The sequence below is a fragment of the Delphinus delphis genome, chromosome 5 (assembly GCF_949987515.2).
Source record: "Delphinus delphis chromosome 5, mDelDel1.2, whole genome shotgun sequence".
NCBI classification, from domain to species: Eukaryota; Metazoa; Chordata; class Mammalia; order Artiodactyla; family Delphinidae; genus Delphinus; species Delphinus delphis.
This window is the reverse complement of record NC_082687.1, coordinates 53,956,017-53,983,413: the sequence shown is the minus strand read 5'-3', so window position 1 is coordinate 53,983,413 and position 27,397 is coordinate 53,956,017. Positions and strand designations below refer to the sequence as shown.

At 37.9% G+C, this 27,397-nt stretch overlaps 1 protein-coding gene and 1 long non-coding RNA gene across 5 annotated transcripts in view; one reads left to right on the top strand and one right to left on the bottom strand.

The window, feature by feature from the left end:
* The window catches only part of UBA6 (ubiquitin like modifier activating enzyme 6), an 80,328-nt gene extending 53,552 nt beyond the window's left edge, over positions 1–26,776 (bottom strand). Inside the window, exons 1-6 of one of the 3 annotated variants that reach the window (XM_060012445.1) lie at positions 26,671–26,770; positions 22,592–22,654; positions 8,898–8,992; positions 8,334–8,362; positions 4,184–4,278; positions 3,545–3,656 (exon numbers count right to left, since the gene is read on the bottom strand). In XM_060012445.1, coding sequence (XP_059868428.1) covers positions 3,545–3,656; positions 4,184–4,278; positions 8,334–8,362; positions 8,898–8,992; positions 22,592–22,654; positions 26,671–26,741 — 465 coding nt within the window. In that variant the 5' untranslated portion in view covers positions 26,742–26,770. Of the gene's footprint in view, positions 1–3,544; positions 3,657–4,183; positions 4,279–8,333; positions 8,363–8,897; positions 8,993–22,591; positions 22,655–26,670 lie in introns of all 3 variants that reach the window. The other 2 variants (XM_060012446.1, XM_060012447.1) reach the window with 2 other exon arrangements.
* A 114-nt stretch (positions 26,777–26,890) lies between these two features.
* Positions 26,891–27,397, top strand: part of LOC132425430 (uncharacterized) — an 89,770-nt gene continuing 89,263 nt past the window's right edge. For both annotated transcript variants that reach the window (XR_009519438.1, XR_009519437.1), the window contains exon 1: positions 26,891–27,005. This is a non-coding gene — a long non-coding RNA (uncharacterized lncRNA). The remainder of the gene's footprint in view (positions 27,006–27,397) is intronic.

Genomic DNA, 27,397 nt, shown 5'->3' with positions numbered 1-27,397 from the left:
TTGTTAAATGTTTCTTGTATTTTCACCATTCTGTTTCCGAGATTTTGGATCATCTTTACTATCATTACTCTGAATTCTTTTTCAGGTAGGTTGCCTATTTTGTCTTCATTTATTTAGTATTGTAGGTTTTTACCATGCTCCTTCATCTGTAACACATTTTTTTGTCATTTTTTTTTTTTGTTGTTGGGTGGGGTTGTATTCCTGTCTTACTGGTTGTTTGGCCTGAGGCGTTCCAACACTGGAGTTTGCAGGCAGTTGGATAGAGCCGGGTCTTGGTGCTGAGATTAGAACCTCCGGGAGGCCTCACTCCGATTAATATACCCTGGGGTTTGAGGTTCTCTGTTAGTCCAGTGGTTTGGACTCAGAGCTCGCACCACAGGAGCTCGGGCCCAACCTCTGAAATAGGAACCAAGATCCTGCAAGCTGCAGGGCGTGGCAAAAAAAAAAAAAAAGGAAAGAAAAAAAAGAAAGATTAAAAAGCAGTACAATATCAAAGAATAAAAAACAAAATAAATTTAGAAAGATAAAAAATATATTAGGAAAAATAAAAATATAATTGAAACAACTGCCAGAAGGTAAAATAAAACCATAACAGAAAAAGAAAGGGGCGGGGCAGGGGGCAGAGGAACAAGCCAAAAGAAGAGAACAATAACAAGTATAAAGAATAAAATAAAATTAGAAAAATAAAAGATTAGGAAAAATAAAATATAAATGAATGAACAACAGTGAATCAACAAGGTAGAATAGAACTTCAATCTAAAAGAGGAAAAAGGAAGAGAGGAAAAAAATGAAGGAAAAAAATAGCCGTGGCTATGGGGTCGGAGTTTAGGCAGGGATGGAACTTAGGCAGGCGTGGGGTTAGGGTGGGGCGGGACCTAGGCTGGTGCGGGAGGTGACGTTTGAGCATGGGGCCGGGCCTAGGCTCAGGACCCACACAGCTGGAAAAGGCCTTGGGGGCGGGGTTTAGGCAGGGTGACGTTCAAGCGTGGGGCGGGGCCTTTGCTTAGGACCCAGTCTGTGGGGCTTCCTCCCGTCCTCATATATGTCCGTGGTCCACCACCGGTGCTTGGTAGGTGCCCTAGTTGTGCAGAGACACGAATTCTGCATCCTCCTAGTCCACCATCTTGATTCCACCCTCTGCCGAGTACCTTCTTGCTTCAGTTTCTGATATACCCATTTCCCCGGGGCCATCGGGCAGGCTGGCTCCTGACCGGTGCGCACACTCGCGCTGGTGGTCACGAAGACCGGAATTCTGCACCTGGAGAAACTTTTCGGCCAGCCGGGCAGCCACAGGGAGGTGGACAGGGGCAGTACTATGTTTTGTGTTAAGTTCTCAGCTTGCGAAATTTTAGAATACAACGGATTATAAAGTTTACTCCAAACTTATGTGAGGGCAGGCCTATCGTTATGAACTCCCAGAGAAGATTTTTTTTTTTTATTCAGAGCTCAAAAGAAAACAGACAAGCTTCTTGTTCTGATGGGCAAAGATTGTTCTCCTACACCCTTTCGTTAAGGGTGTAGCTTTCTGAGGTTCCAGAGAGTTACAAAAGGTGGTATGTCTCAATTACACTTTTCCATCACATATAGACAAATATTTATCGTTTTTGTGTGACCATTAATTCACAAGAAATGTGGTTACTGATACAGGCAAACCCTGTCCCTGAAAATGACCACAGCCAACAGTTAACTGGTCTTCTGTTAGCTACCTATTCATTTTTGGTCTCTGAGCACCTCCCTTACATATTCTGACCTCATGTAATCATTGAAAAGGAAGTCTATTAAGCAATTCTATTGTAGACAGTCTATGAAGCATCTCTGTAGCAGGATGGATTTCAAGCTATCCAGTCAAGAATGGAAGTCTACACTGATTTTTAAGTGGGTGTGATATTATGATTATAGTAAGAAATATATATTTTGGTCTTCATCCAAGGTTCCTGCCACATAGCTCCTACCACACTTGTAATTTCCTATATAAGAGCTATAGGTGCATCTTTTGTTATAATATTTAGTTTTGTCCTATTTCCTGAAATAGCTTCAGAGTGATAAAGATGAAGTGAATGTCTTGTTATTCATAACAAGCCCTTTCAGCCACACCTGAGTTTATGTTAATGAGGGGCTTTTGGAAAGCCCCTAAGGATGGGGGCTGGTTGTTAGAGGAACCAACCTTAGGATGTGAGGTTCAGAACTTTCAGCCCTATCTCCCAGACCTCTGGGGCTGGAGACTGACTTAATCACCAACTGCCAATGTGTTACTCATTCATGCTTACATAATGAAGCCTCCACAAAAATCCCTGAACCAGGAGCTTAAGAGAGCTTCCAAGTTTGTGAACATGGCATACCTGGAGAGGGCATGGGAGCTTGGCAACCCTTTCCCTATACCTTGACCTATGAATCTCTTCTATCTGGCAGTTCTTGAGTTATAGCCTTTTACAAAAAACTGGTGATCTAGTAAGTAAACTCTTTTCCTGAGTCTGTGTGCTGCTCTGGCAAATTAATTGAACCTGAGGAAGGGGATGTGGAAACCTCTGATTTATAGCCAGTCCTCAGAAGCACAGGTAACAACCTGGACTTGAAATTGGAGTCATAAAGGGGTTGGAGGGTGTGGGTTCTTGTGGGACTGAGCCCTTAACCTGTGGAATCTAACACTATTTCTCCAGGCAGACAGTATCAGAACTGGATTAAACTGTAGGACACCAAGCTAGGTGTCCAGAGAGTTGGAGAATTGTTTGATGGTGTTGGGGGGAAAACCCACATGCATATAGTCACACAAGTGCCAGAAGTATTGAGATCTTAAAGAAACACAGGAGTGCTTTTCCCTAGACGATGGATAACATCATAATTTAATCACAGGGAAAATCAGGGTCAATCTAGTCACTTTTAGAACTTTCAAGGTGCTGAGAAATTTTGTTTTTATTTGTTATCTGACTTACACTGAATTGTTGGTCCACATTATTTACTTCCTTGTTCCTGGGTTATACATTACTCTCTGCCCATGGCCTTAGGAAGAGTATAGTGTGCTTTCCTGCTCCTTCACTTTGGGTTTGTCCATGTGACCTGCTTTGGCCAATAGACTATTAATGGAAGCAACACAAACAGAGGCTTAAAATGTGTTTGAATGGTTACACTCACTCCTTTGCATTTCTGCTATTGCTATGAGACCATGTCTTAGGTAGCCTCTTGGTCCCAGAAGAGAGGTACACGGACCAGAACCCAGATTGTGGAGTTCAAGTTTAGCCTAGAACAGCAGAACTCAAACTGACATGCAGATGCATGAGAAAGAAATACATGTTGCTATAAACCACTAAATTTGGGTAGTTTTTCATGTACATTACTGTGAAAATAGCTGACCAATATATTTACTTTGTGAGTAGTTACTAGGCCCTTTCCCTAAAACGAAGCACTTGAAACGTATTAGTCTAAGTCTTTTTACCTGAAATTTTTTGAGCTGCTCAACAGACTAGGTTAAATTAGTTATACTATATTAATACATAATGATTTGCCTTGGAGTCTGTCAATAACATCTAATATAAAATGGAGTACCAACCTGGTATTTATGTAAGAAGGAAAGATCGGTAGTTTCATTTAAAGGAATAGAAGATGATGTGACATGAACATATGGATTTAATTCTGCAATACGTTGAAGTACAGCTTCAGCCCTAAAACAAGAAAAGAAAAAGAAAAAAGGCTTTTACTACTCTTTTGTTCAATAAATATACTCAATCTTTCAAACTTGGACACTTTGATGACATCAGAAGAACGTGAATGTTACAAAGTTTCATGGGAATTTAAACTGGAGAGGAATAAAAGAAGTTAAAACTTATTTTTACTATACAATCTTGAGATGTAGCACACTGTCATATTCCATAGTAAGTCACATAATCTCAAAGTGTACCCTTATAGGTCAATGCTCCTTAAGGCTCTTAATGATTCAGTAATAATAAAGACCTACTTAAACAATCTTAAATAAATGCATTTCTAGGTAGCAATGTGAATGTATTAAATTTTTGACAAATATAAATAATTAAATGTCAACACTTACTTATCTACAGTAGAGTGAATTTATGGTTATGAGTTAAACAACTATGATTGAACTGGTGTTCTGGATACAGAAAATATTCTAAGTAACTACAACAGTAAGAAAAAAAAAATCCTATGATAATACATCAAAATATCTTATCTTCACCTGTTTCTCATACTAACAACATCATCTTCACAGAGAAAGAAGTTGGTTCCTAGATCCCATGCTTGGCATTCTTCTGTATCATGAATTGTAAGTGCCTTCAAAAAAGAGAAAACTATCTGTTAAAGTCAGGAGTAAGACAAGGATGCTCACTATTTCCAATACTATTTACACTGACTTGGAAGAATTATCTAATTAGACAATAGAAAGTAATTAAAGTCCTAGTAATTGGAAAGGTTATAAAGTTAGATCCATTCACAGACGATATGACTATATACATCTGGAAACCCAAAAAAGTTCATGGAAAAACTACTTTATTTTTTTTTATAACGCAAAATAATTTTTTAATGCTGGTATATGATTTTTTTGGTAGAGATTACTGTTACATTAACTTGAATATAGCTTCATTATTCAACTGTCAACTGTGAAGTGAGATAAGACAAATGTTAAAAGCAGTGTTTTGATTACTTAACACAGTAAAATTGTAATTCCAAGTTACAGAGACGTTCATGTAACGATAGTTGTATACTGATGACAATAAGAATAATACTTTCCACTTATGACATTTATCAATAACAATTCTCAATTAATTAAGTAAAAAATAATTAACATGATGGTAATATTGTAATTCCAAATAGATATACTATATGCTTGCTGTAGGTGTATGTATATGTACTTTATTTTTCAGATAGTACTGAACCCTAGTTGACTTTAAAAAAATGAATAAATTAGGCATATTACCATGCACTTACATCATCAGGGTGCCTTTATGCTATGTGAAAAACTACTTTAAAAAACAGTAAGAGAATTTAAGTTTAGAAAAGTAGCACATTATACAGATCAACATATATACAAAGATTTTAAAAATTCACATAAACTAACATTTCCAAACGGTCATGTTCTAAGTAAGAAAGAAAACTGACTAACTGGAAAATATATTTTTAACTTATATTTCAAGCCACAAATCTTATAGAAAAAGGGGCAAGGTATATGAACACAGAGTATACTGAAAAAGAAATACATAGGGCCCTTTAAAATATTGAAGCATGTTCAACCTTGCTCAAGAATGAAACACCTTTTCTCATTCATCAGAATGGCATAAATCCAAATTGGTGAGAGTGAAGTAAATCAGGCATTCTCATACATTACTGGTGGGAATATGAAGTAGCACAAAACCTCAAAGGAAAAAAAATTGGCATTCTTTAGCAAAATGACAAGTACATTTCTCCTTTGACACAGCAATCCCACTTTTAAGAATCTATCACAAAGACACACTGGAAATAATACAAAAATACATATGTACAAGACTCTTAGCTGCAGCACTATGTGTAATAGCAACAGACTGAAAATAATCAAAATGTCCACCAATGAGGAACTGGGTATAATTACGTATGATACATCAACACAACATATATTCATGCAGCTATGAAAAAAATAAGTGAAAAAATATATTTATCACTATGGAGTAATACCAGGATATGCTGGTATGTGATAAAAAGCAAGGTAGAAGCATGGCACTTTACCTAAGAAAGGCAGGTGGGGATAAATATGTACATACACACATACAGATTTGCATGTCTATATGTATGTATTTGCTTATATTTAAAAACAGATTAAAAAAAGAAGGCAATCTAATAAGGGAAGGAGGAAATAGGGTAGAGAGATGCTAGACTTACCTGAATATACTTGCTTTATAAATCTGACTTTGAATTATATGCCTCATATAATAATAAAATTAAATCAAATTAAAAAAGCAATCCCTAAAAATCCAAAGTAAAATGAATAAATGGACAAAACTATCTATTTGAATTTGTTGCATAATTACACAAAGGAATTATTTAAAGTGACTTAAGAAAGCAGTTAATTTGTCTGCCAAATCCAGATGGGACACTAAGGATAAAACAATTTATCTTAAACTGTTTTCAATAATCATATTGTTATTAATAATGCTGGAACTGTTATTCCAAAACTATGTCATAGATATAACAGGATATAATATAGGATAAAGCAAATAAGTAATCAGGTTCATGTCATTAAGACCCAAAACCTTATAGTAAGAGAAGAGAGACAAATATAAAATCTAAGAAGTAAATAAGTAAGTTCCCTGTAATCCTAAACTTGAAACTCAGAAATTTCAGTGTTCATTCACAATGAATGTTCTAGCTCTGTCCACTGGTAAGACTTTACAGGCAGTGACAACCAAAGAATACTGGGGTAGTGTCAAAAGGACTCAAGGACTTCAAGAAGAACCCCCAAAGCAAAGATGAAACAATCTGAGCATCAATGACTCAAAACACATCAAATACGTTTAAATCCATCATGATGTTCACATAAACACATACCACCCAAGTTTCACCTGTCACTGTTGAGGGATCAGAGAAAACCAGTGATTTTGAAAAGTAGTAAATAAAGGGGGAAAATCAAGTATTTATCTTGCCTTTTACACATGTACTAACTATATGTAGCGAAACCAAACAAGTGATGAATGGAAATTTTTCTAAAATATTATTCCCATTAATAAATGAAATAGAAATGACAGAAATAGAATATCACAGCCCCAATAAAATAATGATCTAGGCAGTGATCATTAATAGGTAGTAATAATCACAAAAAAAGATAACAGAATATTATTTCCTCCTGATGGGAGAACACAATATCACTTGTGAAGCAGTAGTGCCAAAAGAATCAAATCTGAATCTGATTCTCTGGATATAATGACCAGTTTATAAGAAATACAGAGATGGAGGTACACGTGAAAAATGACCTGATTTCTTTAAAAAGTAAACTGAAAGAAAGAAAAAGAATCAGGGAAGGGAAACCTATTGATTCAAAGAAACCAAGTCCAGCATATGGACTTTACTTGGATCCTGATTAGAACAAAACAAATTTAAGAAAAATTCTTTCTTTAGACGACTGGGAAAATATGGACTCTAACTAGATACTTGACGATTGTGGTAGGCAGGCTTCAAAGATAACCCAATGATTCCCACTTCCTGATATTCAGGCCTTTGTGCAATCCTGTCTCCTCCTAGTGACTTGCTTTTAAGGACTACAGCATAGGTGATGGAATGTCACTTCTGAGATTAGGTTACAAAAGACTGCGATTTATCTTGCTAGCACATTCCCTTTTTTTTTTTGCAGTATGCGGGCCTCTCACTGTTGTGGCCTCTCCCGTTGCGGAGCACAGGCTCCGGACACGCAGGCTCAGTGGCCATGGCTCATGGGCCCAGCCGCTCCGCGGCATGTGGGATCTTCCCGGATCAGGGCACGAACCCGTGTCCCCTGCATCGGCAGGCGGACTCTCAACCACTGCGCCACCAGGGAAGCCCCTCCCTTTCTTGTCTTTTGCTTGCTTACTCCGATGGAACAAGCTGCCATATTGTGAGCTGCCCTATGAAGAGGGCCACATGGCAAGGAACTGAGGGTGACCTCCGACTAATAGCCAGCAAGGGACTGAGGTGGGAAAGTTGAACGACACAACCTTGCCACTGAATCCTATCCATAACTACATGGGCAGGTTTGGGAAGCAGATCCTTTCCCTAGCCTCAAGATGACTGCAGGCCCTGCCAATATTGGTGACTGGAGCTTTGTGAAAGATCCTCAGAGGAGTCTGCTAAGTTGCACCTGATTCCTGCCCCAAAGAAACTGAGGTAAATGCTGTTGTTTAAGTTGCTAAGTTCTGTTTAAAGATCACAATGATCTTAAAAAACTGTTAACGTTTTTAGGTGTGGAAGTGATACTGTGGTTATGTTTTCAAAAGGAACCCTTATCTTTTAGAGGTTTATAGTAAAATATTTGAGAATGATATAATAGGATGTCTGAGATTGATATTAAAATAATTTGGCAGTTGGGGGCAGTGGGGAATGGGAAGAAGATACATGAAACAAATCTGTCTATGAGCTAATAACTGCAGGTGCATGATGGATACATGGGGTTTTGCTAACACTATTCTCTTTTTTTGGATAATTTTGAAATTTTCTGTAATAAAAAGCTTTTTAAAAGGAGGAAAATAGAGAATTATGACAATTTTGCTACTAAATGAAGAAGCAATAATTAGGCCAAAGTGTAACTAATATTACCACTACGGATGAGAGGAAAAAAAAAAGAGTTTGTAACAAACAAACAATTCTTCTTACCAAGGACATTTACTCACCTTAATCCCTGCAAGAACAAGATTCTTTGCTATAAAGGGGGAAGAAAAAAAAAAAAGGAATAGCTTAATATTAGGAATTGTATATTAGATATGTCTTCATGGAGTTTGGTTAAATCTCTGAATAATTTTAACTTTTTACTACCTAAGAAATATAGGTTCCTTAGAAAACATGGATGAACAAAAAGAAAAAAAAATTTTCCATATCAAACCACACTGAGATAATCATTCTTAAAATTTCAGTGTATGCTTCCAGACATGCTGTTATGAATGTGTGCATGTGTGCTCTACCATAATGAATTAATGGATACAGAGAAAGATCATTAATAACTATCAACATCACAAAAAGAGAAGCAGGAGAGTCATTACTGGTTCCTTGTGGAAGAATGTAACAGTATGAAATACTCTTGCCCCAGCTGCCCCCCCACCCAAAATCAAAACTGAACCTGATCAAGGTTTTGGATCTAATTTCCTTTATAGAAAATAATACAAGGGAAAGGAATTAAATTCTTTAAATTATGTTGCTCAAAAGCATCATATAAAATTATGAATAAAAATACTGCTTACCAATTTCCAAACCAAGACCACCCATACCACTTAAGAAAACATGGGACTTGGCCATCTTCTGCATTGCTGTGTCTCCAAGAACGTACCTCTGTCGACTACATGTAAAACACAGTGAAAATTATTTTACCAAAATTGTATATCCTTTTAAAATCATTTGTGAACTAATAACCTGGCAGCTAGATCCTGCCCACAGACTTGTTTCGGATCACTTGCATAGTGCTTAAAAGTTCTGAATTAATGTCAAATATATGACATATTTTTAAGAATTAGAAGATTTGGCACCACAGTCCACATTCCCTCATGGCTACAGAGTTGAGTAGGAGTTGCCCTGTTCAGAGAGGGAGGACTATGTGATCTAGATTTGCCACAGTTCCCATCCTTCTCCTCTCATTTACTACCTCGGTGGCCACCACAGGCATCTGAGTTTGCCACTTCCACTTAAAGCCTTTCACTGTGAAAAGGATTTCTCAGGCAAAAATTTGGTTTCCTTCTTGGAGTTTAGATGACTTAAGTAGTTTTCAAACATTATTTTAAATATAAAAGCTGATAAATTATATAAAGGACCTTGTTAAGTCATCCATCCTAACAGTCACAAGGCAGTATCAGGATGAGAATTTCAAAAAATACACATTGGCAATTTTAAAAAGTTAGATATAGTAATAGTCAATAGTAACAGTTTACTTGAAAGAACATTCATTAACTTGATGCTATACTAGTTTTTGAAGATGGGGCATTCTAATGGCTTCTCACCAGAATTATTTTGAAAGATGAGTTCAGTATAAATAAATAATCCCAGAGCCCCTTGGGTTGCAAGTATTTCTTTTGGCTTTTTTTTTTTTTTTTTTCCCGGTACGCGGACCTCTCACTGTTGTGGCCTCTCCGTTGCGGAGCACAGGCTCCGGACGCGCAGGCTCAGCGGCCGTGGCTCACGGGCCTAGCTGCTCCGTGGCATGTGGGATCTTCCCGGACCAGGGCACGAACCCGTGTCCCCTGCATCGGCAGGTGGACTCTCAACCACTGCGCCACCAGGGAAGCCCAAATATTTCTTTTGGAATTGACACACATGCACATTTACAGATGCTGGTTTAATGTATGTTTAATACATAGATGTTTATTTAATTTCCATATTTCATCTATTGATAGTCAAGATAAAAGCCTGAAAAAGGGTCTCTTGTTTAGTAAGAAGAAACTTTATAAACAAAGCTATCTTTACTATTTCCATCCTTACTCCCTACAATATATAATAAAAGCTAGACTTTTCTTCGTTTTTTTTAAATTTATTTTATTGAAGTATAGTTAACTTACAATGTTGTTAGTTTCTGCTATACAGCAAAGTGATTCAGTTATATATATATATATATATATATATTCTTTTATTATATTCTTTTCTATCATGGCTTATTACAGGATATTGAATATAGTTCCCCGTGCTATACAGTAGGACCTTGTTGTTTAACCATTCTATATATATAAGTTTGTGTCTGCTAATCCGAAACTTCCAATCCATCCCTTCCCCACGGCAACCACAAGTCTGTTCTCTATTAGACTTTTCTTTTTAAATTGGTATTCACCATTTCTGCTTCAGAGATAAAATCGATTTATTTATTTATGAAATATTTATTGAACATCTACTATGGTATGTATGGAACAGTGTATTATATAGTCTTACAACCCTTATTTGTGTATTCCTAAACAATATATTTAAGTTTTGTCTGTTTTGGAACTTTATATAAACAGGATCATTTGAATACTTTTATGAGTTATTCATATCAACGTAGCTGTTGATTAATTTTCATTTCATGTTGTATTCTATTATACTGTACTATTCTATTGTGATAATTTACCATAATTTACCTATTCTACAGTTTTGGACAGTTACCAATAATGAGACTGAGTATTCTTATATATGTGTCATGGTACAAGTGTAGTAGTTTCTATAACACATATATCTAGGAGAGGAAATGTAGGGTTAACTATTAGATAACGCCAAACTGTTTTCCAAAGTGGATGTACCAATTTACTCTCCTCCTGGCAGTGTATCAAAGCCCCCATAGTTTCAAATCCTTAATGTCCTGGAAAAAGTTAACATAGCAGACCTGATCTTTAGCCTGCTTATGGGAACTTGCCCTTGGCCACTGCTTGTGAACTTGGCTTTTGAAATGTTTCCTATGCTAATAATTCTACTTTTCTATTTTTCTTCCCTGAGTTTCCTGAAATAAAAACTCCTTAATTTTTAGGTTTTCTATTCTAAAATACACATGTAGAACTTTTTTTTTTTTTTTTTGCGGTACGTGGGCGTCTCACTGCTGTGGCCTCTCCCGTTGCGGAGCACAGGCTCCGGACGCGCAGGCTCAGCGGCCATGGCTCACGGGCCCAGCCACTCCGTGGCATGTGGGATCCTCCCAGACCGGGGCACGAACCCGTGTCCCCTGCATCAGCAGGCGGACTCTCAACCACTGCGTCACCAGGGAAGCCCCACATGTAGAACTTTAACTGATCTTAAACAGCATCCCAAATTTTGATCCATAGTAGTTTAAATTACTATTCTCCAATTTTAATCATGATTCTTTTTTTGACTTATGGGTTCATCTGAAGTGTATTTTTAAATTTCTAATTTTATGAGGAATTTTACAATTACCTTTTGTGTTGATTTCTAGCTTAAATGTATTGTGAATAGACATCACTATCTACATAATTTTCACTCTTTAATATTTGAGAATTTCTTTGGTCTATTTTACAAATGTTCCATGGGTTCTTGAAAAGAATGTGTACTCTACAGTTGTTAGATACAACATTCCTTATATGTGCATTAGATTAATCTTAATAATCATGTTGATGAACTCTATACCTGTTCTGACTTTTTTGTTCGCTTGTTCTCTTGATTACTAAAAGCAACATTTAAAAAATGCCCCACAATTGTAAATTTGTCTATCCTCCTTATATATTAGTACCTGAACAGTGCTGACATGTAAGAATAACAGCTAAAACTCAGTGTTTATTACACACCATGCACTGTTTTAGTGTTTTATTTGTATTAACTCATTTAATCCTCACAAAAATTCTATAAGTTCTGTTGTTATTCCCATTTTTACAGAGAGGAAAACTTAATCATAGAGAAATTAAGCAATTTATAAATAGTGGAGGCAAGAGTCAACCCAGGCAGTCTGGTCTTAGCATCCATATTCTTAACCACTGTACTACACTGCACATAGATTAAGAAAGTTAAATCATTCTACAAGGCTTTTACAGGAAGAAAAAAAATCAGTTCCTGACCTAACTCTTCCCTACCCTGATTCCCAAGTCCTAAGACCAACCACCCTCAATTCTTTTAGTTATTTCTTCTAATATTTATCCCCTTCTTTCTCAATAACATGTCTGTACTTTTTCTTGATTTTTCAGTTTTACATATTACCTATTAACTTCCAACTAAGAAAGACAGAATGACTTTTCTGAATACAAATCTGGTCAAATCATTTTCCTGCTTTAAAAACTCCAGTGGTTTCCTATATCCCTTATGATAAAGTCTAGACTCTAATATTAGTCACAAAGCTGTTCATAATCTAGTCCCTGCTTGACTATCCAGTCTCATTTTTGTCACTCTACCAACAAACTCCATGTTCCAGGTGTACTAAAGGTTTTCAGTTCTCCAAATGTACTTTCTCTTTGGCTATTATATGTTTTTCTCGAATATTCCTCTTCCCCACTATTTTATGCCTGAATAACTCCTATTTGTCCTCAGGTCTCAAATTATATATTATTTTCTCCCATGATACTTCCCCTGATACCCCTAAACTTTCTTAAAACAGTGTTAGATCATCTTCTGTGTGCATCCATAACACCCTACATTCAATCTATTATAACAATTAACACAGTGCATTTTCACTATTTGTCTATTTTGCCTAGGAGATGTAGATTCCTTAAGTCAGGGCCTGCCTTATTTACTACTGTATCCCCATTGACTAACAGGGCCTGGAGCATAACGGACACACAAAACCAATTTGCTAAATTAATGAAAGAAATGAACTGGCACACAAGAACAACACTTTTATGCTCTACTAAGCAGAGGGCTTGAATTCTTTTTTCTACGTTCACAGTCACAAAAACTACATTAGAAAAATGTTTTTCATCTCACACTTGTCTTCATCAATTATTTTTAAGACTACTTAGGTAAATAATGAATAGCCATGACACAAACGTGGTTATAAATGACAAAGAACATCCAGACAAAAGAATAAAATTAAGATATATGAGCCAAGGTTTTCAAAGAATCATATAATCTCAGACAAATTCTCAACAGTTGATTAAATTACCTGCCTTTTCAATGCTGGCCACCAAGGGTAAGGGTACTAAGTAAGTGCCTAGTTTGTGCTAGGCAATGGCAGGTACTCTGCAATTGACCCTTAAATCTTACCGGATGGGATTTAAAGAGCTGAGAGTGTAACTTCAAGCCCAGCATTGATACATTACAGCTGACTGTATTAAATAGACGTGCAACATATCAGTGAATGTACCCAGTAAAAAGGAAATTTCCAAGGCTAACTACTCTACTTTTAAAGAGCCCTATTTATTAAAGATTCTCCCTTTAATGAAGGTACAATATCTCCCTGTAGTTCTCACCACTAGTCCTAATTTTACCTCCTTGGGGCCATAGGGAACTTGTGTAATCCCTCTTCTATGTGACAGCCCTCCAAACATTTGAAGATGGTATTCAGGTTCCTCCAGGTTTCTCCAGGCTAAACATCTCCAGTTCCTTAAACAACTCCAAACATGGCATCATTTTGAGTCCCCCTCAACACTCTAATCACTATCTTCTGGATGTACTTCAATTATCTTCAGGCATTCATAAATTTATTAAAATATCTATTTCAAGGCAGGCACTGGCACTGTGTGGGGATCAAGATAGCAACAACCTCATGAGGTACTGTGAGGATTAAATTATTTAAAATAAAATATATAAAATACCTAGGAGGATGCCTGCGACATGTTATTGGGGGAGATAAATAATCAAATAATCCATTATTAAGTACTATATACAGAAGTGCCAGAAACTAAGGGAACCTGAAATACAGAAGAGAAAGTGATTATCTCTATCAGTGGAGGTCATGGAAAGCTTCACAAATGAGGTTCATCCAAGTTGAAATCTGAAGACTTAAGAGGAGTTAAATTAATCAAAGAAGGAAAAGCATTCTATGCTAGGAAAAAGAAAAGCATGAAAAAGAATGGCAGGTAAGAGATATATAGTATGTTCCTAAGACTTCCACTTCTGGCCTTGGTTAAGTAACAGGGACCAGATTTATCCTCTTTCTGCCTTAAACAATTGAAAACTGGACAATATAAATGAAACAACAGATTTGAGACGCTGGAAAATAGGTAACTGAGGACAGTAATCTCAGAGGAGAAAAATAAATGAGGTGAGTTTTATGATTGCCTAGCCTGGAGAGTTTCCAGGAGACAGAGCAGGAAGGGAAACCCAAGAAGAGCCTGGTGGTCTCCTTGTTGAATTGAAGAGAGCGAGCTGTGAATTCAAGGCTAGAATTTGTGAGCAGAAAGATGCACAGAGAGAACACCAGACATCTGTAGAGGGTTCTCCTTGAGTCTTCAGCTAAGTTACGATGAGGAAACAACCTCAAGCTGGGGAAAGAACCAGGTGACAAGTGCAAGTGAAACAATCACTGTTTTTAAAAAGGGTCAGAAAGAGTTTATGTTCCTCTCCAGCCAAATGGAAAACCTTATAATACAGAGAGCACTGGATAGAATACTCCAAAGAATATTACATCAATACTGGGGGAAAAGTAGCCTCAGAATTGAGTCTCCTCTCATCTCACCTAACAAAGCTTAAAAGTAAGTAAGCCTTGAGAAAATAAAATTGTTTTCAAGTAATTTAACTGTGTCCCTGAAAAAGCTCAAGAATATTTAAAGGAATTCAAGGTTATCCAGCAACCAAAAAAGTAAAATTCATAATGTCTGACATACACTAAAAAATTACAGATATGCAAAAGAGCAAGAAAATACAACTTACAGTGAACAGAAAAATCAACAATAGAACACATTTAGAAATGACAGATGATAGAATGTGTAAACAGACATTAAAATAATTAAAAATATAATTCATATGCTCAAGAAGCAGCAAAACTTTTAGAGATGAAAACTATAAAATCTAAGATGAAAAATACTCTGAATGGAATTAACAACAGATTCGACACTGCAGAAGTGAACCTGAAGACATGGCAATAGACTTTACAAATTGAAACACAGAGATGAAAACAAAAAAGACTGGGAAAAAAAAACCAAACAAACCCCCAAACCCAGACCTTAAATGAGCTGCAGGACAACTTCACTTGGTCTAATATATGTGAAACTGAGGTCCCTGAAAGAGACTAGAGAAAGGGGGAGAGAAAAACAAAACTGAACAACTAAACAGTTAAAATTTTTCCAGGAACACAATAAACTCACAGACCATGATGCAAACAAAGAACAAGATATATAAAGAAAACTATACCAAGGCATATCATAATTGTTTAAAACTGGGGATGATGAGGAAATATTAAAAAAATCAGAGAAAACAGATCATGCAGAGGAAAGGTACAAATGACAACTTTCTCCCAGGAAAGCAGTACAAATCAGATGGCAGCGGCACAACATTTTTATAACACTGAAAGGAAGACACTGTCAACCTAAAATTCTATACTCAATTTCAAAAAAAGGAAGTAAAGACTTCATTGGACATACAAAAGGTGAAAGAATTCATTGCTGGCAGACCTTCACTATAAGAAATGTTATAGCAAATCCTCAGGCAGAAGGAAAATGATACCAGATGGAAATCTTAATTTACACAAAAGAATAGAGAATATCAGAAATGACAAATCTATGGATAAATACAAAACCCCCTTTTCTTTATTTTTAAAATCTCTTTTAATGATAATTGACTGCTTAAGCCAAAACCAATAACGTACTGTGAGTTTATAACATATGTAGAAGTAAAATGTTAAGACAACAATAACTCAAATCCTGGAACAGGAAAAACAGAAGTACACTGTTGTAACCTTATGTCATACAGGAAGTGACAGAATAAGATTTGAACATACACTGTGATACATTAAAGATGTACACTATAAACCGTAAAGTAATCACTAAAAAAGGCAAAAGAAAGAAGTACAGTTGACTCTTGAACAACACAGGTTTGAACTGTGTGGGTCCACTTATACGTGGATTTTTTTCAATAAATATACAGTCAGCCCTCCATATTCACATCTGAGGATATGGAGGGCCAACTGCATTCATTGTACTACATCACTTGATGTAAGAGGCTTGAGCATCCATGGATTTTGGTGTACATGGAGGCTCCTGGAACCAAGTCCCCAAGGGTAGTGAGGGACACCTGTAGAGTAACATGCCAATTAAAGGAGATAAAATATAATTAAAATACTCAATTATTCAACAAAAAAAAAGGAGAGAGAGAAAAAAAGGAACACCAGTAACAGATTAGGCAATTAGAAAACAAACAGCAAAAACAGTATCAACATTCCACATTAAATATAAATGGTGTAAACACTCCATTAAAAGACAAACTGTCAGGGACTTCCCTGGTGGTCCAGTGGTGAAGAAAACACCTTTCAAGGCAGGGGACGTGGGTTTGATCCCTGGTCAGGGAACTAAGATCCTAGAAGCTGCGGGGCAACTAAACCCTCGTGCCACAACTACTGAGCCTTTGTGCTCTGAAGCCCGTGTGCCACAACTAGAGAGAAGACTGTGCGCCACAAATAAAGAAGCCCGCACGCTGCAATGAAGAGCCTGCGCGCCACAACTAAGACCCAATGCGGCCTAATTAATTAATTTAAAAAAAAGACTGCCAGATTGAATAAAAAGAAAAATCTGACTATATTCTACCTATAAGGAGCCCAATTTGAATACACAAATGAAAGTCAAAGGGTGGAAAAAGATATCATGCTACCAATAAGCAAGAGAAAAGCAGACTTTTAATATCAGATAAACAGATTTCAGAGCAAAGAAAATCACCGGGATACAGAGGGCCATTTCATAACGATAAAATGGTCAATACATCAAGAGGACATAACAATTCTAAATGTTTATGCACTAATAACAGAGCTTCAATCTATGTGAAGCAAAAACTGGTAGAACTGAAATAAGAAATATACAAACAGGAAATTATGGACAACACCGCTCTCTCAGTAACTGATATAAAGAATGACAGAAAATCAGTAATGATACAGAAGAGCTGAACAACACTATTAATCGATTTGACCTAATTGACATTGATAGGACAATCCAATAAATAACAGAATACACATTTTTTCCAAATGCACACAGAACATTGATCAAGATAAACCATATTCTGCACTAAAAAGCTTTAAAAAAATTTAAGTCACACAAATTATGCCCACTGATAACAGTGGGCAGGCTGATGCCCATGCTGTTTGCTATAAGTAATGAAATCCTCTGTCTCTGACCCAGATGTTTCACACCTTATGTTAGCATCCACTAAAGAATAATAGGCTAGCTTTTAGCTTGTAAATAGGGCAAAATCAAATCCTAGACCCTGACAATATATACATAAATTTTGAACAAGGCTAAAGAATAGGATGTCAGAGTGTAAAGTGGTGAGAAGTGACATGGAGTCTAAAAAGAAAGATATGGCCATAACTCATGGTAAATTAGAAGCTACTGAATTCATAGGTACAGTACTATTCTTCATGATTTATTTGCAATTTGTGCACATTTTCTCATTAAATATTTAATGAATAAATGAAAGAACTGATTGGACTTAAAGGTTAAGTAACCTAAGATCATACACTAATAAATGATGGAGAATGATTCAAATTCATATCTAATACCTAAGTTCAAACTGTCAGCTACTGTTATGCTGTATCCATAAAAGGGCTTAAATGTATATTGTACAGTTTGGCCTCATCAGTGTAGATTATAGGGAATCATTTAAGGATTTTAAGCCAAGAAGCCATGGACTCCAAGGTAAGTGCCAAAAATACAACTTTGAATAACTTATGAAAGATGGATTAGAGACAAGAATAGTTTTAAAGAGAACACATAAGAGAATATTATAATAGCTCAATTGAGAGATTCCAAATGCAGGGAGAGAAAAATGAAAGAGCTGGAATTAAGAGTTGTCTAAAAATAAAGGATTTAAAAAAGTTAATTTGGAAGATGACCAACAGGGAATAACCTAAGACGACACCAAGGTTTCTAGCTTAGGTTACTGAGTGGATGTGGCACCATTTAATTAAGCTTGAGAATGGGAAGAGGGAAGGAAAAGGATTCCAATGGTGTTGAGTGCTACTTAATGCTGAAAATTTTATATTAAGTTTTTGCGTGAACACTTTAAGACTTAGATATTATTTTTAAGAGATGTTATTCTTATTTACACATGAGAAGTAGAAAGATTAAATAACTAGTTTTGGTTCATATAAATGTCAGGATTGGATGTGAACATTATCCTCTAAATCCAGAGACCATGTTCATTTCACTGTACCATAGTGTTTCTCTAAGAAGTAGATATTCTAACACAACATTGTAAATCAACTATATGTCAATTAAAAAAAAGGTAGTTATTTGCTGAACATCTGCCTGGTTTACCTTTAAAGCACCTTGTGGACTTCCCTGGTGGTCCAGTGGTAAAGAATCTGCCTTCCAATGCAGGGGATGCGGGTTCAATCCCTGGTCGGGGAACTAAGATCCCACATGCCACGGGGCAACTAAGCCCACGTGCCACAACTATTGAGCTTGCTCACCTCGACGAGAGAGGCCGAGGCCATGTGCTGCAATCTACAGAGTCCATGTGCCCTGGAGCCTGTGTGCCACAACTAGAGAGAGAAAACTTGCACATCACAATTAGAGAGAAACCTGAGCAGACTGCGTGCCGTCATGAAAAGATCCCGCGTGCCTCAACTAAGACCCAACACAGCCAAAACAAACAAACAAGAAAACAGCATCCTGTGTGCATTTAAAAACAAAGGTCTTGGGCTTCCCTGGTGGTGCAGTGGTTGAGAGTCCGCCTGCCGATGCAGGGGACACCGGTTCGTGCCCCGCTCCGGGAAGATCCCACATGCCGCGGAGCGGCTGGGCCCGTGAGCCATGGCCGCTGAGCATGCGCGTCCGGAGCCTGTGCTCAGCAACGGGAGAGGCCACAACAGTGAGAGGCCCGCGTACAGCTAAAAAAAAAAAAAAAAAATTAAAAAATAAAAACAAAGGTCTTGAACTTGGAAGAAGAAAGCTGCAGAAAGGGACTCAAATATAGACAGAAAGCTAAAATCATGGAAATGGATGTGAACTAGAGTATGAACTGAGAGAAAAATCCTCAAGTTGGAACCTGGCATTCATGGTGCAGGCAAAGCAAGAGCAGACTAAGAAAAGTCTCAGAAAGAAGTCAAGAGGAGTAGAAGCAAATCCAGAAAAACGGTTATCTCAAAAGCCAGAGAAGTCTCCTCTAGTATTACACTAGAACACACACAGTTTTGATACTATTATGACTGTATTAATCCAGAAAGCTAAGAATGCCCTGGTGCTGCTCTGATATTCACGCCTTGTTCATATAGTGATCTTTACACAGGAACCTATATGCAAGGAACATAAAAAAAGAGACAGCAAAGTATCACTATCTGAATTAGTTTTAATTACCTCCAACAGAGAGTTCTTTGGTAAAAGCAGAGTTAGAAAACCAAGGCTTTAGTCCTAAATTAGGACTCATTCATTTCTTTAGATAAATCTTGGGATTAGCAGGCTCAGGCATATCTTCAGAGGAAAAGAAATGGGCAGATCTACAGAACTGGCTCAAGTCTAACTAGCTGTCTAACTCACCCAGCAATTTGCTGGCAATAAAGATGCAAAATTAAATAGAGATGGGGCCCAGAATGCTGTTAGAAGTGCTCCCCCACCCCAAAAAAGAAATCTTTAGATTCTGAGAATAATTTCAGGTTTAGTTGATCAGTAACTATGAGATAATTTAAGATTGAGTAGTAAGAAAAAAGTGAAATATATTTAGCAAACCACTTTGTTAAAGTAGGTATTGAAACTGCCCTAAAAATATTTCCTACCTAAATATATGTACAAATATCAGACTTAGTTAACATTCAAGATTTGTAGATTTTACAGAGTTTCAGTTTCGTAGGAAAGCCTAAATGTTTACAAATAATTATAACCTGAGATTCAATTATTCATATCTGGGAAAAACTTGTATACCTAGTAAATATTAAACAAATTTCAATGACAATATTTAGGAATAAATAAACAGTATTTAAAGTATTGACCTTGGGGACTTCCCTGGTGGTGCAGTGGTTGGGAATCTGTCTGCCAATGTAGGGGCACGGGTTCAAGCCCTGGTCCAGGAAGATCCCACATGCTGCGGAGCAACTGGGCCCATGCACCACAACTACTGAAGCATGTGTGCCTAGAGCCCGTTTTCCACAACAAGAGAAGCCACCGCAATAAGAAGCCCATGCACTGCAATAAGAGTAGCCCCCACTCACCGCAACTAGAGAAAGCCCTTGCACAGCAATGAAGACCCAACCCAGCCAAAAATAAACTAAAAAGAAAAAAGAAAAGACAACAGGTGTAAACGCATAAACTATGGTAAGAAGTAGTCTAGTATGGCCAGTGTACTCACAGGAAAAGGTAGGTTTGGACTATCAAATAGCATTGGGAAAACTGGATTTCCAAAACAAAAGATGAAAAGATTAGAATTTAGACCTCTACCTTATACCATCCACAAAATCAACTCAAAATGGATTAAAAACTTAGACAAAAGACCTGAAACTATAAAACTTCTAGAAGAAAACATAGGAGGGAAACTTCTCAGCATTGGTTTTGGCAAGGATTTCCTGGATATGACACCAAAAGCACAGCAATAAAAGCAAAAACAGACAAGTGAGACTACCGCAGACTCGAAATCTTCTGCATAGTGAAGCAAACAATCAGCAAAATGAAAACGCAAACTATGGAATGCGAGAAAATATTTGCAAACCAGGTATCTGATAAGGGGTTTAATGTCTAAAATATATAAGAAACTACAACTGAATAGCAACCCCCCCCACCCTGCCTATAACCTAATTAAAAAATGGGCAAGGACTAGACATTTCTCCAACAACAACACACAAATGGCGAACAAGAATATGAAAAGGTGCTCAACATCACATATCATCAGGGAAATGCAAAAACACAACGAGACAGCACCTCACACCTGTAAGGATGGCTATAATAAAACAAAAATAAAACCCGAGAAAATAACAAGTGTTGGTGAGAACGTGGAGAAACTGGAATTCTTGTGCACTGTTGGTGGGAATGTAAAATGGTCCAGATGCAATGGAAAACAGTATGGAGGTTCCTTAAGAAATTAAAAATAGAACTACCTTATGATCCAGCAATACCTGATCATATATGAACTGCTATATATGATACCTAAATTGCTGTATTCTATTACTTTCAGTCCAGCAAACTGACTACAAGTGAACTGTAAGCCTACTTACCTAGCTTTGCAAACGGAAAATTTAATCTCTGGTTTACTGAAAATTATGTTCATTAATCAGTCATTATAGGATTGGAGGGATATAAAAATGTTTCACAAGGACTGTAACAAATAATGAAAAAAATTAGCCAATGCTATCTCAAGGAGCTGCCATTTGTTTTCCCAAGAATATGATCAGAAGGACATTAAGAACATCGTAATTACAGATGAAGAGTCCAAATTTAAGATGGCTTCGGAAGTATAATCATAGTCAGGAGACCACATGGTGAAACAGTTTTCACGTAAGCAAAATCAAGTTAGTCTTTAACTCTTCTTCCAAGGTATAGCGCAAAATGTGACTTGAAATCAACATACCAGGTGGTATGTATCAGCTCCTCCTAAACTGCTCAAAATTGACTCTGCATCCCACATAAAAAAATATAGAAAGAAATCCAAAATACATGATGAGCCTATTGTTCCAAATTCTACCTACATAAAATTTATTTTTTCATGGTTACTTATAGAGGAAATCTAAAAACTTTTAAACTGAGAGTATGCTATCTTTCATGCAAACATCTCAAAGTAGAAATGACAAATGACTAGAAATGACTAGAAACTAGAAATGACTAGAAACTAGAAATGACTAGAAATGACAGCAATTTATGTGTTTTTAATTTTTCTTTAATTTTGAAAAAAGTATTTTTATTTCATGAAAAAATATGGTAAAAAAAGTCCCACTAAATTCCATTCAAATCACAGCTCTTCAATCACAAAATACTTCTCCACTGTCTATACAGTGCAAACATGCAATGTTGTTAATGAGATCACACTGAAGTTAACATGGTCTCTAGATGCTACTGTATAACTAACTAAAGTGAAATGAATTGTCTTTCATGAGACTCCTGCACTATCAAGAACATAAATATGTACTCCTGTCCAGAAACAAGAGGTATATTTTGTAGTGGATAGCAAAATCATTTTTAGTCATATCACCTAAACCTAACGCAACCAAGATTTAAATATTATTCAAGCTTTCAGCCTACAGTAAAAAAAAAACAAAAACAAAACCAAAAAAAGAAACCCGAATTTTTAACTTGAGTGGAACTCTTAGAATATATATTACAAAATTCTGCATAGGCCTAGTGGTGTCTTTGAATAAAACTACTCCGTTACTGGAGAACAATGAATGGGGAAAATGTTTCAGTTTCCATAATGTTCTTACCTGTATAATGCATCATCAATCTCCACAGATTCTGTTGGCATATTGGGCAAATTTGTATTCACACTGAAAAAAGAAAACATAACTTATAAGGGCCAGTATGGCTATTCAATACTCATATTCTGTAATACTCATACTCAATTATACATGGGATCGGATTCACTAGTTACTAAAACAGGTTTTACAAACCAGATATATATTTTATTATTTACCACTTTATTTAGATTTTAAAAATAGATCAAGATTAAATTCACTGACTGCCTACCCTGTATTATAAAATTAGAGCCCATGGTTGCTTTATTCTCACGTGTTGTTTATCAATGTTACATATATTCTGATGGATCTATATTTTAGCAATTTTATTTTAGTGCCCCATAAACCTTCTATAATATACACACTCGGAATTTACCATATAATGATATCTAAGCTTATTTCTACATGTTTGACCTTTCCTCTGCCCTCCAGATTTTATGCATCTGCCAGAACAATATCTCTATTCTGATGTCTAACTGGTATCACAAACATAACAAGCCTCGGGCTTCCCTGGTGGCGCAGTGGTTGAGAGTCCACCTGCTAATGCAGGGGACACGGGTTCGTGTCCCGGTTCGAGAAGATCCCACATGCCGCAGAGCAGCTGGGCCCTTGAGCCATGGCCGCGGAGCCTGCGCGTCTGGAGCCTGTGCTCCGCAATGGGAGAGGCCACAACAGTGAGAGGCCCACGTACCACAAAAAAAAAAACACACAAAAAACATAACAAGCCTCAAATAGAATTCAATTTCCCTTGCTTAATCTATTCTTCCCCAGTCTTTCCCAACTCACTTGGGACCACCAAGCAAATGATGCCACCATTTACTCACATGCTCTGGCCAAAAATCTAAGGATCTTTACTTGTTCCCTTATTTTCTCTATCTGTGAGTGCTGTTAGTTCTACCTTCAAAAGGGATCTCACATCTGATCACTTCTCACCATTTCAGTCAATACAATCTCAGGCCAAACCATCATCATATCTCATCTGAACTACTTCAAAGGCCTCCTAAACTATTCTATTTCTATTGCCCTTCCCTTTAATTAATTTTCCATCTAACAGCCTAAAACGTTTAGAATGTAGTCAGACATTACTCCCTAACTTAGAATTATCCTTCAGTAAGTTTTCTTTACCCTTAGAACAAAATTCAAACACCTTAGCATACATAATAGGGCCTTTATGTATGTCTCCCAGTTACCTGTCCTACCTCAACGCCCACACCTCTCCCTCTTGCTCACTATCTTCAACTACACTGGCCTACTTGATGGTTCTCAAAAAGCCAGGCTTGCTATCACTTCAGTGTTTTTATACTTGCTATTCCCTTTGCTTCAAATGTTCTTCCTTCAGATCTCTGAAAAACTGACTCTTACCATTTAAGCCTCTATTAAAATATTGCTTCACAAACATCACAGACCATCCGGGATCACCCCATTGAAACTGAGCAGGACCCTGTGGGGCCTTCCCTGGGACAGATTTCCCCTCCCCGCTTGTTTGTACAAAAGTTTTAGCCTCCTAGGCTTTCCCCGAGTTCCAAAGAGCAAATTTAATCAGAGAGATGAGAAAATGTAGAAACAAAGGAAAGCAGTCAAAGTAATAACAGTTTAGCCATAAAACAAAGTCAAGGACCTTTCGTTGTCTTGCAGATGCTAGAACTCCCACCAGGTGGACGAAGTTAACTGTGTGCTGAACTGCTGATCAGCTGGAACCAGAAGGTTGATGATTGAGGTTCCAAAAACATTACCCTGTTACCTCACCATCAAGCAATCAGAGAACTGAGCACGGATCACACACCCCACAACCCTCTCCCTCAGACTGTCTTTAAAAACCCTTCCCTGAAAGCCAATGGGGAGTTTCTGTCTTCTGAGCATGAGCTGCCCATTCTCTTTGCTTGGCCCTGCAATAAACCGTACTTTTCTTCACCATTACCTGGTGCCAGGAGATTGGCTTTGGTGTGCATTGGGGAAGCAGACCAAGTTTGGTTTAGTAACACAATCAACGAAGTGGCTCCCTAACTTGTTAACCTGCTGTATTTTCTTCAAATCATTAATTATGTATTTTTTTCATTATCATTAACTATCATCTGCCTTCCCCTATAGAATATATGATCCATTAGGAATTCACTACTGTATTCCAAATCCCTAAAACAGTACCTGACATTTAATAACAAGAGCAAACATGCGTCACACACTGCTTTAAGTGCTTTTAGATGTACTAACTCAGTTAACCCTTTCAACAATTTTATGAGATAGACACTATTACTGTCTCCATTGAACAGAGGAAAAAACCTGACACTGACAGAGATTAACTTAAATAATATGCCCATGGTCACAGAGCAGGTAAATGGCAGAGCCCTGAATCTAATCAGTCTAGCTCCTGACAACCACATTATACTGCCTATTGCCTCTCACAGTAGGCATGAAGAAAGCACTAAAAAAAAAAAAAGTTAAATGAATTTTAAAAATTAAAAAAAGGTTAAACATACTAGTGTAACAAGACACAAAGTGATGTATCATTTACCGCAGTTCATTCCAATTTTTTCACAGCACAGCACAGAAAGAAAAATGATAATAGGTAAACACTGGGAAACAGAAATAGTTCCTGGCCAGAGGGAACCAGCTGGGACATTTGGGCCTGAGCCACGGTGACAGCTAAGATCAATATCATCTTGGCAAAAGTGTGATCCATTCTAGGTTTTGGGAAGCTCTAATTATCAATCACAGGATTCTAAAAACAACGTGATAGCACAAAATCCAGTTTTGGAAACTTATTTTCTAGGCCTGGTGTTGCTATACAAGCCAAAGTATTTGAAAATATAATATCAAAATGTGACTATTTCTGTTATCAAATATTGATTAGATGATCAAGTGATATCAGCTTCTAGCTAATAAAAACACACAAATACACAATATACCCTGGCACTGTAACAAAAATTTTTATTACAGCTTTCTTATCCCTGGTATACTTTCACTAGCTATCTTCCTTGCATGGAGGGCAATAGTCTAGTGGGTAAAGCTCTTAAGTAAACATGAGTAGAGCATTACATTCTAACCAGTTCTGTCACTTAACAATACAACTGGCACCTACTTTTCATAAAGTTCTGCCTTACTGGAATATTTCAAAAATCATTCTTATGATAAGGTCTACATGGCGATCAAAAATGCTTTAAATAAGGGAAGGTTTTGTTTGTATTACATAATATCTCCCAAGTAAATTCGGCAATGCTGGCAATGGCAGGCAATACCATGGTACCAAAAAGCATCCCTTCAGTCTGAAGCTGGTGAAAATGCTACAGGTTTGTGAACACTCACATTAGCTCAAAATCAAATCTGCACCACTTTTATCTTTGGCATATTGTATTCTGGTAGTGGGCAGAATGTAACTATCCGCTTTATTAATTACGAAATGATTGAAACAGGAACTACACGCACATTTCCCCTCTATTTTTGCCAGAATGGAAAAGACGTGAACCTCAACACCAACTGGGAAATAAGAATGGGTAACTCGTGTTTTTTTTCTGGATTTCTTTTTCTTTCTTTCTTTTTAAAGTGCAGTCAACAGAGGCCTCAGAGTGTCCTGACTACCACTGATTCATTATTACCAAGTTCCCTCTGGTAATAGTTTTCAGAGGATCTCAGCGGAGGACAGCGCACAGCAGAGCTTAGCTTTCACTTTATCGAAAGGAGGGAAGGTGTCCGGCACCAGGTCTGGGAAGCTCACACCGAGCGACTCGGACCAGAACTCCCCGCCGAAGCCCCTCCCTCCCCTCCACGTCCGGTGACTGGGAGGAAGGAGGAATGGCAAACCCCAACCGGAACTGAGAAAGCGCTGAAAGGGGCGATAAGTGGGCTTTTTCCTCAACGAAGCCGGCAGTCGCAGAGGCCGGAGCCCACGCCGCCACACCCACACCGCGCGCTCCCCTAGCCGCCCAGGGCCGGCTCTGGCCAGCCCCGCGGCCTCTCGCGCACTCCCTGCCCGCCTTAGGGGGAGAAGCAGAAAGCTGGGCTCTGGGTCCTGCCCGCCACGCCTTGCTTCTTCGCGCCCACACACGTCCTCTCACCTGCCGGCCCCCCAGGAGGAGCAGGACGCCTCTTCCCCATGACGTGCGGCCACCGGCTGAGAGCCCTCCATCGCCTCCTGAGACGCAGCCGCTGCTGGATATTGGGAGGCAGGGAAGGGGGCAGGACCGTGAGGTCAAGGGGCGGGCGGTGACGTCACCGGAGGGGGCGGGTCTGGGGGAGCGCGCAGCCCGGCGGCGCCTTCCCGTCAAGCCCAGAGGCGTCCTGGCTTCCGGTTTGGGTGTGGTCGTGGAGTGGGCTTTGCTGCAGGTGATTGCAGGGAATGGAATGTTGCGGCTGGCGTCTGGCAGATGTAAACCGAACCAAAACACTGAAGGTACGAGTCACCTACCAAACACAGAGGATTCCAGTGGCCAGCGAAGTGATAGGATTGCGTAGCAAAATCCTTAAGAGTTTTATAGCAGGAAGAAGAAACCCTTTCATTTTATACTTTTAAAAACCCCAAAGGCTAGTAATAAGTAGCTCCGGATTTCCATTCTGGGATTCCATTTTAAGACGTTACACGTTTAACAAATAATTTTGGACGTCTACTACGTGTCAAGCACTGTCACAAATTTGATAGAATCGTGATTTTATGAGCTATGAATGGCATATGTCATCCAGGTTGCCCCCTTCAATTTGTGAGGGACAGAAATTTACGGTTGGTGTGACTTGCCAGATTAAGTACCTGAACATATGTGTAAGGACCTCTCATCTAATTCCCTTTCC